At 35.1% G+C, this 17719-nt stretch overlaps 1 protein-coding gene across 1 annotated transcript in view; it reads left to right on the top strand.

Moving 5' to 3' along the window:
• The window catches only part of LOC129222274 (intraflagellar transport protein 22 homolog), a 29743-nt gene extending 16133 nt beyond the window's left edge, over nt 1-13610 (top strand). Inside the window, exons 5-6 of the mRNA XM_054856756.1 lie at nt 9681-9781; nt 11632-13610. Of these exons, the coding sequence (XP_054712731.1) occupies nt 9681-9781; nt 11632-11786 (256 nt within the window). The 3' untranslated portion in view covers nt 11787-13610. The remainder of the gene's footprint in view (nt 1-9680; nt 9782-11631) is intronic.
• The last annotated feature ends 4109 nt before the right edge of the window (nt 13611-17719 follow it).

The following is a 17719-nucleotide window of genomic DNA, read 5'->3' as shown; positions in this document are numbered from 1 at the left end:
ATAAACAGCACAATGAAATGAAATCAAATTTATTAAAGCTGTACATTAAACTAGACAAAAAAAAAGGGCACTTCAAAACAAACACCAAATTAACGTGTCTTGTATTAAAGACCTCGAAACATAGCTGGATTATCAAATTATTGGAAGAAAAAAACAATTATAGTATTTAATTAATTTAACAATATTTCTTGAGAACAGACAGGATTTTGGAAGTGCTATGCATTACTGACATTTAAAGTGACAGCAAAGCAAAATACTAAAATGGACGAAAAAAATAGAATCGTTATTTTAAAAAACATTAACTCATCTTTTTTTTTTTTTAAATAATCATAAAGTAGGAATGCAATTAAACAATTTTTGTATTGGTGCATATTTTCATGACAGCTTAATGAAAATTACTTTCTCGTGTTGTACAAAAGTTTTAGAAGTCAGATTACTGTTTACCGATGTTTCTCTTCTTGTAGTAACTTATAATAAAAGTTCAGTCTGCATCAAGTCTGTTAAATAACTAAAAATGAAAAAGAATACCAGGACAAAGGTTAGAATTCAATGTGTACCGCCCCTCCCCCCTCCTCTAAATTATTACTACTGCGCACCTTAAATAAACACATTTAAAAGGCTTTTTTTCTTACTTTTAATTCTGCAAACTTAGTGATTATTTTTTTTAAATCTATTTGTTCAGCTAACTCATGTTCAATAGCCAATGTAGCTAAACCATTTAACCTATCTTGAAGAGTTGTGGAGCGTAAGAAATTTTTTATTAATTTTAGTTTTGAGAAACTCCTCTCTCCACTTGCCACACTTATTGGCAAAGACAATAAAATTCTCAAACTAATAGCTAAATTTGGTGCGATATCAAGAGTTGAAACTAACGACAAAACTTCAATTGGGCTTTGCCTTTTTCGTAATAAGGCGGAAACTGACACTATTTCGTCTGCTAAGTCCACTACCCTTATGTCTCGTGAATCTCCATCCGTCAGCACTAATTCTAAATCTTTGCAGTGTTTAATTAACTCTTCTTTTGGGGTGTCCCTTAAGTCATACACATTGTATAAAAATTTAAAAAAGCTGCTGTGGGTACTCATTAATTCAAACCTACTTTCTAAGGCATTAATTGCCTGATCTATTGTAAAAAAGTAAAACTCTATTTTGAATTTTAATTTCGGATCTTCCACTGGATCATCTTGTGCTTCATACACAAAATGAGTACTTTTTCGTCTTACTCTATGACGAGGTTGTGTCAGCTCAAAATTAGCCGGGATGTCAATCTCTTCAGCCAATTCCGTTGCATCAGAGAGCATTTCCTCGAAAGACGCATCGGATCGCAGATCCTTAAAAAAATCTCCACAGGTTTTATGAGTTCTATTGCGGATGGAAGGTCATAGTCTATGGTCTGCAATAACTTACTGATTGGATTTATGCCATTTAAAATTTTATACCATATAACTATTGAGCATAGAAATTTAAATTGCTTCAGAGCTTTTAACAATCCTGATGCCTCATCTCTGACAGAGTTGTCGATTTCTATGTTGTCATAGATGCTAAGGAAAGCATCGTAAATTCCCCCTAATTCATACCTTAAGGGTTTTATAGCCTCTACGCGGCTTTCCCATCGAGTTTTACTTAATGGTTTCAAGGTGAACCCTTTTATATGTTGTAGCAATATGCCCCATCGGAAAGTTGATGAGGAAAAAAAAGTATAAATTTTCTGAACAAAATTAAAAAAATTACAGGCCTCTAAGGATGCCTTTGCCATGTCGTTGATAACTAAGTTTAAGGAATGATTGCTGCATGGAACATAGACGGCTCGTGAGTTTAACTCCTTAATTCTGGATTGTACCCCTAATTTACCGCCTCTCATATTCAAATCGTTATCATAGGCTTGTCCCCTCATATCCATTAAATTCAGACCTAATTTTGAAAGTTTTTCGACTAATATATCTGAAAGGTCTTTTCCGGTTGATCTTTCAACTGGAAGAAAACCTAAAAACCTTTCGTTGATTTTAACGATTATCTGATTTGGGTGCGATTTGTCAATTGATACATATCTTACCATGAATGTCATTTGTTCAATCTTACTGACATCAGGAGTACAATCCAGAATTACGGAGTAATATTTGGCTTGCAAAATTTCACTTACAATATGTGATTTAATATTTTGATGTAAAAGGGAGATTATTTCATTTTGTATAATTTTCCCTAGATAGTGGACTTTAGCTTCCTCCTTTCTAAGTACATGCTCCTCCATTACTGGGTCAAACTGAGCAAGTAATTGAATTATTTGTAAAAAATTACCATTATTGGAGTCATAGAGTTTATCACTTTTACCTCGAATTGCTAAACAATTTTGAGCAAGCATTTTCAATGTTGCCACAATGCGCAGAAGAACTTCACTCCAATAATTAGTTTCCGCAGCAATAAGTCTTTGTAAATCACAATCAATATATATTTTTTTTTCACATGTTAAATTTTTGTTGTGATTTTGAGCAATTATATAGAATGGAGTATCTAATAAAAAATGTGATGTGTACAATGTACACTACATAACTTCTTTGTAACCCTACCAATCGATGCCTTTTTGAAAACTTAAAAGAATAGATGTGTCTACTCCACATTTGAAGTAATACTTAAGCAAAAAAAGTCTCTCATGAATTTAGAATTTCTCATAGCGGTTTTGCATGAATGATTAAATGCTCTAAAACTTCAGTACATTCATAAAAACCATAGCTTAATTTGCATGGGAGCTCAGTCCTGTTTTTTTTTTTTTTTTTTTTGTAAAAAAATTGTTTGTGATTTTTCATATTTTGGACGTAATTCAGACTATTTACGCATTAAAACAAGTTCAAGGAAGTATAGTTTTGCACTTTTTTCATTAGAAATTAAGCCCCGAAAAAGACATTGATGAATCTGAAGAGGAAATTTTAATGATCTCGCGAAAAATCCCTGAGAAATGATTATAAGATTAAAATAATTATCGTGCTTTCTCCTTTTTTCTTCCTTTTAAAGTCATTGGAGGTTAAAAAAAGTACAGTTTCAAAGAAATTCTAGAAGGCAGTCTGTGGTGGGCCTGCGTCCAGGAGACCCCAGAGCACCTACAGCCTTGAAATTTTTTACAAAATTACTTTAAGTTGCAAGGGTTTGCTCCTGGAGTTTTTTATTTTAAATTTCGATTTTTCTTAAAGCTAAAATTTCATGTAAATTGCCTATAAATGGAATAAAATTTACCCACACCACTTAACATCATATGTCGTTTTAAAGAGATTTTTTTCTGTATCAAGTACTGCTCCAGTTATGATTGCCCACTGATTTAGAACAGCATACAAAGGGTTTTTATTTTAACGGAAAGTCCTAGGCTCAACTCAATTCAAGCCCGAAGCAAAAGAGCAAAATATATAACTAGAGACCATGAATTAGAAAACAACTTTTCAAACGCACAAAAAACTGCCAATTTACAATGCTCATACGAGCCCGGCTGCCCTTCTGCACTGCTGTGTGCATATTGGTACAAGTTAGCTTGGATTCCGTGAAATGGGTGCTCTACAAGCCGTTTTGTCTTTTTTTTTTTTTTTTAATGTCTGGGTTAAGCATATTTTTATCAAGGTTTTTTTTTTTTTTTTTTGTCTTCTGGTGGGTGCGAGCAGGCGCGGACTGGCCCGTCGGCCCGCGAGCCGATGCACCCTCCTGCCTGTACGCTTTTAAGCCTGAACAACTTTTTTTGAATTGATTTTTTGGTGCAACCCAAATTTTTATTTATTTCTTTTTTAAAATTTTTGCGCTAACAAACCTGTGCGATTTTTCACTTCGCTTTTTTTTTCTTTTCGTTAAACACGTAAAACTGTGTTACTGTAACAACACGTAAACCTGTGTTGTTCGTAAACATTGTTTTTTTTTTCCCCTTTGCACTTTTTTTTTTTTTTTTTGCGCCCTTTGGAGGCCAAGGTTGACACCCTGGCCCTCTATCCTTATCGAGTCCGCCCCTGGGTGCGACATTATATTCTAATTTTGAGCTCTTTACGTCAACTCTATTTTCTACTAGAGGGAGACTGGGATTTGCATTTTGTTCGAAATGGAACTCGTAGCACCTTTTTTAATCTAATTATTTCCAATAGACGTTTTAAATCGTCGTGAATCAAGTCAGATTGCAAAGTAATCTTCAGGGGTTGGTGAGCGTCAACGAGCAGGGGGCGGAGCCACTTAGTTAAAAAAATATATTCAAATTTACAACAAATGAAGTAAACTTTAATAATTTTCTATTGTCTTTGCGTGATATTTCAAGATACTTATTGCAATAAATGTTCCCTGACAGGATGTAGATTTGGCAGATTATATATGTAACATGTATGTGTGTGTCTGTGTGTGAATAAGAAAAAATAAATGGAAGTCTTATAGTTCGGGAAGTCAATAAAAACACTTATAAAGGAAGAATCAAGATTGAGAAATTTTCGCTTGGGGCGAGTAACAAAATATTTATTAGACGCCACTCCTTTCCTTTCTAGTCGACTTTTCTTGTAAATAAATAAATAATAAAAAAAAAAAAAAATACTTAAGCAACACATTAGATTTCCAGTTGACACACACAAATTATTAGTTTAAGTACACGTTTAATCTTATAATCTGGGGCGCCCCGAACTTATTTTTATGCTGGCGGAAATTCTCAATATGCTAAACGAAACTCCAAATTTTTCCCAATTTATAAAACACTGGTACGTACTCATTAGTACATCTGATGAAAAAGAACATTTGAGCATTTTTTTTTCGTAATTAGGTTTTCAAATTTGCCAAATTTGAAAGAATTTTCTGAATAAGGAATGGATTAGCGCCCCTGTATTTGATCAAAAAGTATTTATGTTGAAAGGAAATTACTACATCTTTTAAAAGGAATGTTTTCAAGCTGAGAACTTAACATTGCTATTCCTTTTTACATAATTTAACTCGTCAATAACTTTTACCTAAGAATAAAAAATATCCCCGGAAGATTAACAAAATTCAAATCCATACCACGGTAGCATAATGCATCAGTTAATTTGACACGGGATGTTTCTTCAATTTTTGATTTTGTTTCATAAATACAAGTTCAACATGAAAGTAAGATTGTTTTTCAAAGTATAATATTATTCAACTTTAATACAACACAAGAACGAAAAAACGAAAAATTATTTAAAAACATAAAACTCACTTCAGAAAGATTCCTTTCCTGCATGTGAAATACATATTTATAATCTTTAAATGTTTCCTTTGCTCAATGGTGCTGGTTGCAACGATAATTGAGCTAAATTGCAATGAGTAACAAATGATATTCAGTTCTTTAACTACCAAGATACAGAGTAGACTTTCTAGAATCACTTCTTATTTGTTTGAATGTTCCCTGCTTCAAGTGTACGGTAAATTGTCGGGGACACGTGGACTACAATCAACGGAAAGAAAAAATACCATGGAAGATACGGCGCCGCACAATAACTGTTATAAAAGAGAAGTAAAAGTGTGAAGTACCTAACCCTGGTAAAATACAACCCCCGAGTCGGCGAAGCAATTGACAGGAAGAGAGGAAGAGAGCATGGAATAATCAGGGATGAATAATAGGGCAGTAAAGCACATAGCCTAGGGCCCAGCAGATCCCAGAATCAGGCGAGAGTTCTGGTAATCAGACCCTGACCCCCCACCCATTCAGTCTCGTTTCCCAACCAAAACAGGCAACTGTTGACCATTTGCTGTCGGCGACAGCAATTAAGGTACAATAAACGAAGAGGAAAGAAAACCTTCACGTATTTTTCAGACTCCCAAGCTATTGTGCTCGCAAAATACTCTCATACAAATTTGCTCCTAATGTAAAATGTATTTTAGACATTCAAACCAAAATGCCGCCCCTCAAATTTGCCGCCCCGGACAGGGGTCCGGTTTGTCCGGCGCTAGAGCTGCCCCTGTCAGGGGGAAATCAAACATCTGATGAGCGTGTTCCGTTCATTTCAGTGTGACTGCTTAATTTAGAGGCTAACACACATCTACAAAAGCTGACATCCCTAAAAGCTAATAGATACTTCCATATCCGCCTGTAAACTGGATGTTTGGCTTTCAATCTCATCGGTGGTCAGACAATAAAGACTATTTTTACTAACTTGTTTTGCACTAAAAGTATGATTCATACTTTCATAATGAAATAAAATAAAAAAAGACTTCTTGAATTATAACCCGCAAAAAATGAAATTGCTTTTCATATCGTTATATTTATATGTTGCTTTTTATGTATTTACATTTATGCTAATTCTAAAGCAGCTAATAAAATTTGAATGAAAAAAGTTAGGGAAGAAATATAGGCGGTAGAAAGTTATTCGCTCAAATGCATACCATCTGTTCTCCTCTCAAGTCTTTATTTTTAATTTTATTAGCTGCTTTAGAATTTACATAAATATCTATTTGGAAGAGCAACAGCAATTTTTGTGTATTATAAACAGAAGTCTTTTTTATTTTCTACTTTTTAATGCGAACCAAGCTAATAGAAATAATCTAGATTCATTTCGTTTTTAAACATTTTATTCATGTAATGCAATGCAGTTTTTCTTTTGAATTAAAATAAAATTACCTTCAGAAGGGTCCGATGGGACTATTGCTGCTTTGCAGACTTTGTTTTCTTCAGATAACGTTAACTTTCTATTTTTAGAGCAATCCTTTTCATCATTTTGATTTTTTTCTTTGGGTTTAAAAAAGCTTGTTATCGGTTTTGCTCGCTTCATTATGCAACAACTTTCACTTAGAATGTACTATTTTAACCAGACTGTACTTTTCCAAAAGAATATGCAGTAAATACTGGCTGAAAAATCAATGTGATTGCAATGGATACTCTAGTTAGCAAAGGTCGTTTTGACTATGACTTATGACACACACGAGACCAAACCAACAAAAACCTCTATCGCTTCGAATTCCGGTTATGCTATCATTTTTGAATTCGAAGCCCAATGATCTTTAAAGCAGCAAACAAAAACATTTTCTTCAACTCAGAAACAGAAGAATTGTCTTCAAGAGCTGAGGAGGCATGGAAAAAAGGGAGAAATACATTCCACGAATAGGCTTTCCAGGAAGATTAACCAAAGGACAGTCATTTCGCGCACTTTCTTGGCAGAAGAGTAAAGGGGTGAAATTCACAGGTTTGACATGCAAAAAAATGGACATTTCAAGTTCATGGTTAAAGGTCATTCAAGTTAAAAGCCATTTCGCTCTGTTATCTGGATTAGTACATTAGTACTGTTCTTTGGTTGCTCTCTTTCTTAAAATTGTGATTCCTTAGAAAACCGAAATGATTGGAGTGAAAAGAAAGTATAAGTTTTTTTCAAGTGATGAAAAAAGGAAAATCGTAGAATACTGGCCAAGTTAGATTTGCAACAATTGCTAACCTCAAGAGGATAAATAATGAATCAAAAAAAAAAAAAAAAAAATCAGGGACCAAAAAGCAATAAAAGACTTTCTTGAAAAAGATATGCTTAAAGTTTCTTTTACTGTCAAAATGATTCCTTAAACTCGCAATAAAGCACTTAATAATGTAATAATAGAATAAATGCCTAACAAAACTAATAAAGAGGAATTTTAATCAAGAGCCCATATTGTCTTTAGTATCGATTTCAAATTTTCACCATCATATTTCAAACTTCTATAAAAAGTTTCTTAAAGCCCCCGTATCTCAAAATCTCTTTATCTTGATTTTTTTCTTTAAGGTGAAATTCGATATATATAGATTCGACTGTATGCAATATTCCCACTGCGCGGCTCATAAAATTAAACACATTTAACAATTTGCAAAATCCATAACAAATAAAGGCTGCATATACGTGGATTTAATAAATCAATCTCATTTCTAAAGCGAAGTGTCAAATTTCACTCAATTATCAAAAAGTTGTCGCAGCAGAGGGAGCCGTCTTTATGCTTGAGGGTCACACATGGAGCAGATTTTCAATGGCATTGGGGGGGGGGGGAGTGAAGTGAATTTTTGACCTTTGTTACTCAGAAAAAAGTCTTATTGATTTTTTTCTTTTTCTTCTTTTTTTTCTTTCTTTTCTCTCTTCTTTTTCCCTTTTTTTTGAGACTAACGTTTCGGGGGGGGGGGGGGTTGTCCCCAAACCCCCCCCCCTTAGCTACGCCCCTGCTAGTAGGTGCCTTCTGGTTGGTTGAAGGATTCTTCAACCGGCAGTTTAGTTGTTTCATGTACTTTTAGATGGACAGGACTGTCCCTTTAATTCAGGCCCGGATCTGCATCTCCGCAAACCCCTCAAGGGGGGGGGGGTCATGTCCTTAAAAGGCCCAAAGGTCCGTGAAATTGAAAAAAAATGAAAAAACTATCACAAAGACTCATTAATGTTGCAAATATTCACTGCAGGCCTCTGGAGAGGGGCCATGCAGATTTTGTTCCCGGGGGGCCTAAAGTTTGTAATCCGGGTCTGCTTTCATATCTTCCCACACCCTTATTGACTTTTTTCAGCTGCTGACATACTTCAGTCAGACACCTGAACTCAGGCCCGTCATTTGGGCAATCAAGGAGGGTCAATTGACCACCCCCCCTGCCAGGGCTGGATTTAGGGGGGCAGGCAGAGCTACTGCCCCGGGGCCTCCACAACAAAGGGGCCCCCACAATAAAATGTTTACAAAATATCCTAATAAAAAAATAAATAAATAACTTCAGGATGTATTTACGTTTAAAGTGCTGATCGAAAATATCGGATATACATATGTATCAAAATATGATGATCCTTTTGAACGCTGATTAGGGGCCTCCACTCCTTTGTTGCCCCGGGCCTCCACACTTCCAAATCTGGCCCTGCCCCCTGCTCTTGGGTTTCAAAACATAATGTAATTATGCATTTTCTGTTGTATTTTGATGCTTTTTTCCTTCAAAATGCATTGAATTCATATCCTTTAAAAGGTGGGAAAAAGCCAAAAAAAAAAAAAAGAACATATTTGAAAGTCTATCCATGTAAAGAACCTGACATTGTTAACTTCATCAAAGTAAAGAATTAAATGATGGGTAGGTAATGTTGTGAGAATGGACAATGTCTGCTCAGCAAAAAAAAAAGAGTTCAGTACTGGACGAATTGGCACACAGAGAAAAGGCAGGCCAAATCTAAAATGGATTGATGACTTACAAAAAGGACCCCTAGTTTAAAGAAACAAAAATTAAAAGATGAATAATGGATGAATTCTGATTAACGGCTGCAGAAGAAATGGCTTTACATTTTTGCAATGAAAAAAGTACTAAAAACAAAGAAGTTCTAATTTCGAGGGTGGCGCTTGCCTCCCCCCTCCAATGGGCACCCATGTTGTAGACTACTGGCTGGAAGAGAGCTGTCCCGGAAAAGTTTCTTGAGAAAGCCTGAGGTCCACGTCAGGGTGTTGAGCCGCTAGGAGGGACAGAATAATTGAAATGTAATATTTTTCTATGTTGTTAAAAATATCAATTTTATGTTTCGTTACATTAGTGTACATAGATCAAATATTTAACTGAAGTTATTAAAGTATGTTTAAAAAGTCAAAAAAAGCTGATTTAGTTTACTAAAATCTGTTAAATTTGTATTGTAAAAAATTGATAATTTCTTGCACCTTGTTTTTTAATGTATTGTTCCTTTTATGTATTACTTGAAAATTTCCTTTAAAAGTTAATAAAAAAATCTTTTGAAATTCAAATCCTTTTCTTCCCCCAGGTATGCCAATTTTGTCCAAACCCAAGGCCTTAAAGATAGCCAGTGCATCGTGTTCTGTCATCGGAAGCCGAACCAGCCGGAAACTCGATCGTCCGAGCTCTGTGAGTATGAAGTATCCACAGATATCATAATTATTTGGGAATATGTGCTATACATTATTTTATGGACCTTGCTTAAAATAAAACCAAGAGTTCCATTAAAGAAAAAAAATAATCTACCGAATAGGTTAATTAAGCAACTAAGACGTAAAATAATCTACAAATTAAAAAACAAGTCATTGCATAAAAGTTCCATTCAAATAATTTGCCTATGAAATAAAAATTTAAAGACTGCATTAAAGTGAAAAATAATTTGCCAAATAAATGTATGGAGCCTTATAAAAATAAATAGATAAAAGTTCCTTCAAAGTGATGGGCACAGGGAAAAAAAGTGAACATCCCTTTTTTTTTCGCCGAGTTCAATATGGCAACACTGAGTGTTTCCAGAAGAGAACTTGTTGCTTTGTTCAAGCCTGTAAGAATGAAGTACCAATGCGAAAATCGCCCAAATGTTTACTATGCAATGAAGAATGGGTGGGTCTTTTGAGCCATAGGGGCTTGTGCACCAAAAAAAAAAAGGTGGAGGCTAGGTTAGGTAGGCCGCACCACCGAAATTCTCTTGAAAATTGCATTCAAAAGGTGCTTCTTCTCCTTACTGGAATAATTCTTTTGAAGCTTCTGAGGTTTCTGTGCAATTTGAATGCCTCTCAAGGTTTGCTGAACTTTTACAAAAATTATGCAATAAAAATGTGTTCCAATAATGAAGTTGAAGTTTATACCTGGAGTTAGTAAACATGAGACAGGGCGTTCTAATTTGCATACATCAATATGAATGAATCAAAGTGACGGTTGAATTCTGTTATGACATTTTGCATTCGTTACATAAACTGTCCATATCCCCTTTTCACTTTCTTCCGTATCCAAAATGTAAAGAAGATTGAGTTTGAGAATAGTTTCAAAATTTGATGAATGTATGGTTTTTTATTGGTGCTGTATGCATTTTAACTATTCATGGAAAATGTCTGCTCGTGTATTTCTGTGTGTGTTAACACTATTTTGTGGGAATTCCAACTCAAAATGTAGTGTGAGGTATTGAACGAAATTTGGTATTCATGTGATCCAAAATTTGAAATGGTGCTGGTTAGTTTCGGGCACAAATCGCTTCAGGGGGGAGGAGTGCTGTCGATCATTTTTCTAATTCAGCTTGACTGCTATGCCTCAAAAAGTAGTTTGGGGATTCAAACAGAAATTGGCATACATGTGAGCTTCAATGGGAACCGGTACTGATTAGGTTTCGGCCCCAATCTTTTTTGGATCATTGTGCCTTTTGGTAGTTTCAAGAGATAAAGTATTGATATGAAAAATATAGCTAAAAGTTTCATAATATTTGCACCATACCATACTCTCTTCACGGAAAATATAGACCAAAAGTAAACAAACAGATTTCCCAGGGGTGCCTTCTCGGGAGGGGGGTCATGGCACTGCGTTGAAATTTTTAGGGGGTTGTTTTGTAGGACATTTTTAACTTTTTTTTGGGAGTGGCTCGTTGAGATATATTAGGGGTGCCCCTTGCTTTTACGGGAGGTAGATACCCCTGGATTTCCAGAAGGTTTGCCTTTATGCCATCTTTGGGAGTTTTCTCTGGAATAAAACAAAAAGTAAGCCAATATTATTCGCATTCACCATCTGTTTGGCATCAATTTGTTCCAGTGACCTGATTGAAGTTGCCAAATGGCTTATTTCTTTGTTTATATCTACCCAATTATATTTTCGGTGAACTCAGTATAACTACTTCTTTGCTTATATAAGTATTTGCAACTTTCTCCTTAAAAATATGCATCAACTTTCATTCCCACTTTGTTTCTGAGGATATGTTCAGTGGATGAATATTTGAGTTTGTTTCTCCCTTGCAGCTAGCCTGTTCTCTCGGATCACATGGGTACAGACGAACATCGAAGAGAACGGCAATGCACTGCGCAGGGAATTCAACAGCTTCCTCCAGAGACTTCTGAGTAACATCAGTGAGCGGAGAGACCAAGAGGAGCTGAGCATCCTGAACCAACACTAAAGAGCTTTAACATTGAAATCGACCCGTCCACATTTTCCTAATGTGCAATAACAGTTCAAGGGCAGGGTGTAGAATAGGAACACATTGGTGAAGTAATGGATTAATCGGAATCGAGAACTAATGATTTTGTAGTTGGCGGTGCAATTGTGTAGTGACACTAGGACTTGCTGACAGTGGCGGCGCCAGAGCAAAAGTAGACGTTGGCGATGCAGTTTTGAATTCATGTAATTAATTTTTGTACTAACTATTGGCACTTAGAGTTCCCAATTCACTTAATTGCTAGGACAAAAACATTTCATGACTAGTAGTGCAATCCAAAAGTTTTTTTGGTGGTGGAGGGAGGGGGCGGCACATTGAAGGGGGAAAATGACCTGATAAAAAGGGGGGTCCGGGGGTCCTCCCCGTAAAAATTTTAAAATTTGTAGTTTTAAAACGCCATTTTAGGCTTTCTTTGCTGATGTTAGGGGAAAAAAATTACAGAGGTCTCGGTGGAAATTTCTAGAAATTGAAGCCTTAAAAACTCAATTATAGGCCATATTTATTGACTTGAGGGTCAGAGACTGTCCCAGATCGATTCTTTTGTTTGAAAAAATAGATCAAAATCCATCCCCTGCAAATTCTCGAAATTGAAGCTTCAAAAACAGAATTTCAGACAAACTTTGAAGATTTTACTGGAATTAAGGGAGCTCTTCCCTCGAAAAGCTTTGAAAATTATGGTCCTAAAAACTTTAGCAATATTTTATATTCAGGAGCCAGTCTACTTAATCTTTTTGTTAATGTATTTTAAAAAACCTAATTGCTAATGATATATATAAAAAAAAGTCGGCATGGGTGACCCTTGCCCGAATATTTTCTGAAATTCAAGCCTTAAAAATGCGATTGTAAGGCCATATTTTGTAATATTAGGCGCGGAAATTTTTGAAATTCAAGCTACAAAAACACAATTTTAAGCGATTTTCAATGTTGTTTAGTATTTGGGAGCTTAAAGCTGGAAATGTCGCGAAATTTAAGATCTTCAGATGCTCTATAATGCTTTCGGTGTGCGTGTGTATGGAGGGGTGTGTGTTCAGAGGAGTAGCATTTCGAATATTTTCTTATTTTTAGACGAACTTAGGAAACAATAGAAAAAGAAAAGAAATAGGACTGGGGTGAGGGGAATAGAGTTAGGTGATCAATAAGCTGTAGCTGCTGAATATTTTAAATTCAGGCCCCGACAGAATTGGGCCCCGCATTTGCTAAGGCTGGCTCTGTGCAGTCTCCGCTGCACTCACTATTTTGATTACTTTCGTGTCTCTTGCATTTAACAAGAGCTTCAATTGAAAACATGGAAATTTCTTAAACCTTTCGAGAATTTACTTCTGAGAATTTTGTGAGGCCCTATTGGCGGTCGCCGACGTCGCAGACGCCTAGCGCCGCCACTGCTTGCTGACATGCTTGGTGAAAGTTACCTGGAAACGGCTATTTAGCTGTATCGCAAATTATTTTGTCTTTTCGAGTTACGTTTAAATAAAACAAGCCATTGAATGTGATTTAAAACTTATGATAAATGATCCACAAGGTAATAAATTATGCTATGAAAAACCATCAAAGTGCAAAGTAATCCATCAACTAACAACATTTAAAGCTATAAAAATGTGAAATAATATGCCAAGTGAAGGGCCGCCTCTTTTTTATAGAAATGGAAAACTTTAAGTTGAAATGAAACACAGTAAAATATTTTTAATAGTCCTGAAATGGACTTTTTTTGATAGATAATTTTGTGACATCAGTGAGGGATGCACCCATAAGTGAATTGGCCAATTACCGATCAATCGGCTGTTGATAATCAGCCGATTGATAGGCCCTGGCTGATTAATGATTATATTGATTATTTTTAATGCTACCAATTCATCCGTCAGTTTTTTTTTTCTTTTCTTTTCTTTATTTTTATTTATTTATTTATTTTTGACTTTAGAAATAGTTAACAGTTTGTTTCTGAGAGACCATTTTTCTTATCTTTCCTAATTTTCCAAAAATAATTTCAAAATTTCATGCAATTTCTTTCAGCCAATTTTCATAATAATGATAATAAAATCACATAACAAGACATGATAGTTTAAAAATATTAGGGCAGCATGTGGTCAGCAGGCAAATTTTGGAGCATTTTTTAATTCAAATTTATTTTAAAATTATTAGTAGGCATTTAATAAAGGTTTTTTTATTCATTATAAAAAATATATATAAGGTTATCTAAAAGCAGTATTCTAAAGGGGGAAAGTATTCACTCCTGAAACTTGATGCTACATTGTATATATATATATATATATATATATATGTGCATCTTTTAATTTTTATTCAAAATGAAAAAAAATTTAAATAATAATATTACTGTCTGAAAACAGATTGTATGGAAAGACAAACATCCGTTTTACAGCCGGAAATGGACGAATCTATTATTTTTTACCGATGCTAGCTTTTGCAAAAGCAGAGTCTCATTCAAATGAGCAGAATACTCGCATCATATTTTTACTTTTCCACCTTATTCATATGGATTCGTCTTATCTGGACGTTTGAAAATTCCATGCAATCCGTGGTTGGACAGTACTTCAGTCATCAGTTTGTAAAAAAAAAAAAAGTAAAGTATGTACATATTTTTTTTACATCTTGTAACATTAAAAAAAAATTGTTGAATTAAAAATTTATAATTTAAATAGTAAGTTGTATGATGGAATCATGTGTAGTTACGAGGAACAAAATAAATGAAAAAAATAATTAAGTTGTGTAAAGCCGGGGTTAGGGTATCATCGTAAACTTTAGGAAATTTTCCTGATTTTCTTTGAGTTAAGGAGGGGGGGAGAGAGTTAAGGTGAGATCATATACACATTTGTTTTTTTTTTTTTTCTGTTACATTTGTGTCCTTTAAAAGATAGAAATAACATTAATAACATAAAAATAAAAAGTAGCTGCAAGGCAGGCGATATAAAAAGTGTAGGGGACAGGGGGGGGGGGGGTGACTAGATGGGATGAATAATATTTGCATTCCAATTTAATGTCCTGTATGATTCTTTGTAGCGTCATGTGAATTTCAGCTGTGAGAATTATTCTTTAATATTTCATTCAGTTTTACGCACTTTCTAAACTATGTTTTTACTCTGTACACACTTTCATACTGCAGTTCTAAAATGATGTTTGCAGCAAATTACTTATTTATTATTCATATATGCATTCATCATAGTTTCTTGTTGAAGGTGTGCTTAGAAAAATTTAATTTAAAAAATATTTTCTCCACTGATGAATCGAAAAAAGTTGGCAGATTAATCAGTGCATACCTAGCATCAATGTTTGAGCATGATTTCTGGCACGTGGCCACCATGGGTAATTCGTAACTGCAGGCCCGTGTCCAGAATTTCACAAAGGGAGGGGTTTCAAAGATCTTTTAAAAATCATTTCTCGCAGTGGCATGAAAACATCCCTTGTACGAAATAATTCATTTCTGTTTTATGGTTATAATCAAGCAATGGAGTACTTTAGGGGTCAAGGCCACCGAGCCATTGATTTTACTATTCCTAGGAAGAGATAACAAGTATAGTATTACATACATGTAGGGAAGTTTAGGTTTCGCCAGTTAGGTAAATTCCGGCTACGCTAGTCGATATAATATTGTTTTAAAGCTTCTTCAGAATCAAGTCTTTTATCTGCTAACTACATCGCATATTACAGAAAGTATTGAAAATTTCGCACAAATATTTTTTTCTTACATGCTGTAGTATACCAAACATTATTCCGTATTTAATGTTTTGTATTGTCAGGCTATTCAGTGGTTCTTTTGCCACTGGTTTTCTAACATACAATTTTAGTCAGCGAAGAGTGGGTACTCGTAAATTGCAGAAAAAAATCAAAGAAAATGACTTAAAAAAGAGCATTGACATTAACATTAATACTATTACTAAGTTAAATATCATTTGCTTCAAATTGCTTTTTGTCATTATTTTCCCCCAATGGGAGGGGTTTAACCCCTAAAACCCTCCCCTTGTACACGGTCCTGCGTAACTGATGTGTTCTGGAGGCCTTATTTTCACTCTTCACAGTGTTGGCAATAGCTCAAACGCCAATTGATCAAATGTTTCTAGTTTATCGGCATATACACAAGACTTACGCTTTAACTGATGTCTTGACTTGAATTATATGTATGCTCATTTTCTGCCTTGAAATTAATGTGTAATATTTATTAACAAATCTTTGAATTTACAATTATTTTTCATTGTTTTTGGCAACAATTAAAAAATAACTATATCACTTCTGAAACACAAAAAGCTTGCCAATCATAATTTCAAAACCCTTACATAAAATGTTTCACTTCAAAAAGTCGTAAACCTAGTGTACATAGTTAGAAATTTCGGAAAAGTTTTAATTCCTTAGTTATGGTTTACCTAACTTGGCAGCACTGCGAAAGTTATGCAGATCCTAATCACAACAAGAGGATGCTGCCTGGTTAGGGTTGCCTCAACTATAGGTAGGCCCCCATCATAGTTTGCACACCACTGATGATGCCTTGCAAAGTTCTAGTCAGGGCTGCAGAGTCGAGTCGGAGGAAGAATGACCGACTCCCGTTGCAGGAATTTTAGAGCCTTCCACTCCGACTCCTTTACCCCAAAATCAGTCCAACTCTGCAAGCACTGGTAGAGCTTCAGACTTTGAGTTAAAATGACCAACTCTGACTCTTGAAATATTAAACTATCGACTCCAACTCTAGCCACTATATCCCAAAATCAGTCTGACTCAGACTCCGCTGCTGGTTCTATTAGTGTTAAAGTGCTAATATGACATTTAGTGAAGGTTCAGAGGGTTCATTGGAACGAACATGTCATAGCTAGCAACTAATCAGGTGTTCTAAAACCTAAGGTTGCAATCAGACTAATTTTTTAATATTTTTTTGAAGGGATCAAAATTGGGAGTCTAAGGTTTTAAATTCAAGAGTCGGAATCAAAGTTAGTCTTTTTTCCTCCAAGCCCGCAGCACTCCCAGGGCTGTAGAGTCAGGAATCAAACTGATTTTTTGGTAAAGGAGTGGAAGTCAAATGCTCTAAAATTTCCGTTGTCAGTCATTTTCACTCCTACTCTGTATTTGTGTGCTAAAACCAATATTAGAGTAAGGTAAACATCATTTTCCATTTTTGAATTTTGGCAGAAATACTCCTCTGTGCAGCTGCACTGTTTTTGATTTTCTCGTAGTCAGTGCCGCACTCTGCACACAAAGTCCAGAAGTCCAGACTCCCTATCACCCTTGATTTTTTCGATCTCTATAATCCTGTTTATACAGATTCATTTCACAATATGCACTGGTAATTCAATGTGACAACAAAATCAAAAATTATTTTGTTACTTTATTCCATGATTCTACATCACTTTGTAACATGGATATTCTTCCAATACAGCGTATACCCATTTAGATTCTCAGTTGTAAAATGTTATTTTAAAATTATACTGTAAAAGTGAGTGATCAAACTCATAAAAGAAAATGTCACATCATTTTTACTTTCTTCTATATCTAATATATAGAAGAAAGTATTGGATTTGTGCAAATTTTCGAATTTTGACGGATTCGAACGTTTTGAGGTGTGCCGAGTCCATTTCAACCATTTTTAGAAAATGTCTGCCTGTGTGTGTGTGTGTGTATGTGTCATGTATGTGTGTGACCAGTTTTTTGCGGCCGCTCTACAGCAAAAACGACCGCATGAAAGCGAACAAAATTTGGTACACGTATGTACCCCTATGTGAACTTATGCCCATTGGTTTTTGGACTCTAATTCCTCCAAGGGGGGTGGAGCAATGGGACGTTTTTTGAGTTTTGCGTGACTGCTATTCCCCAGGAAGTAACTGGCGGAATCAAACAAAATTTGTTCCATTTATTGCCTCTAACAGGTACAGGTTCTGATTCAATTTTGGTGTCAATAG

Source organism: Uloborus diversus, chromosome 5 (assembly GCF_026930045.1).
Source record: "Uloborus diversus isolate 005 chromosome 5, Udiv.v.3.1, whole genome shotgun sequence".
Classification (NCBI taxonomy): Eukaryota; Metazoa; Arthropoda; class Arachnida; order Araneae; family Uloboridae; genus Uloborus; species Uloborus diversus.
The sequence above is the reverse complement of the archived record's forward strand: the minus strand, read 5'-3'. Positions and strand labels throughout refer to the sequence as shown.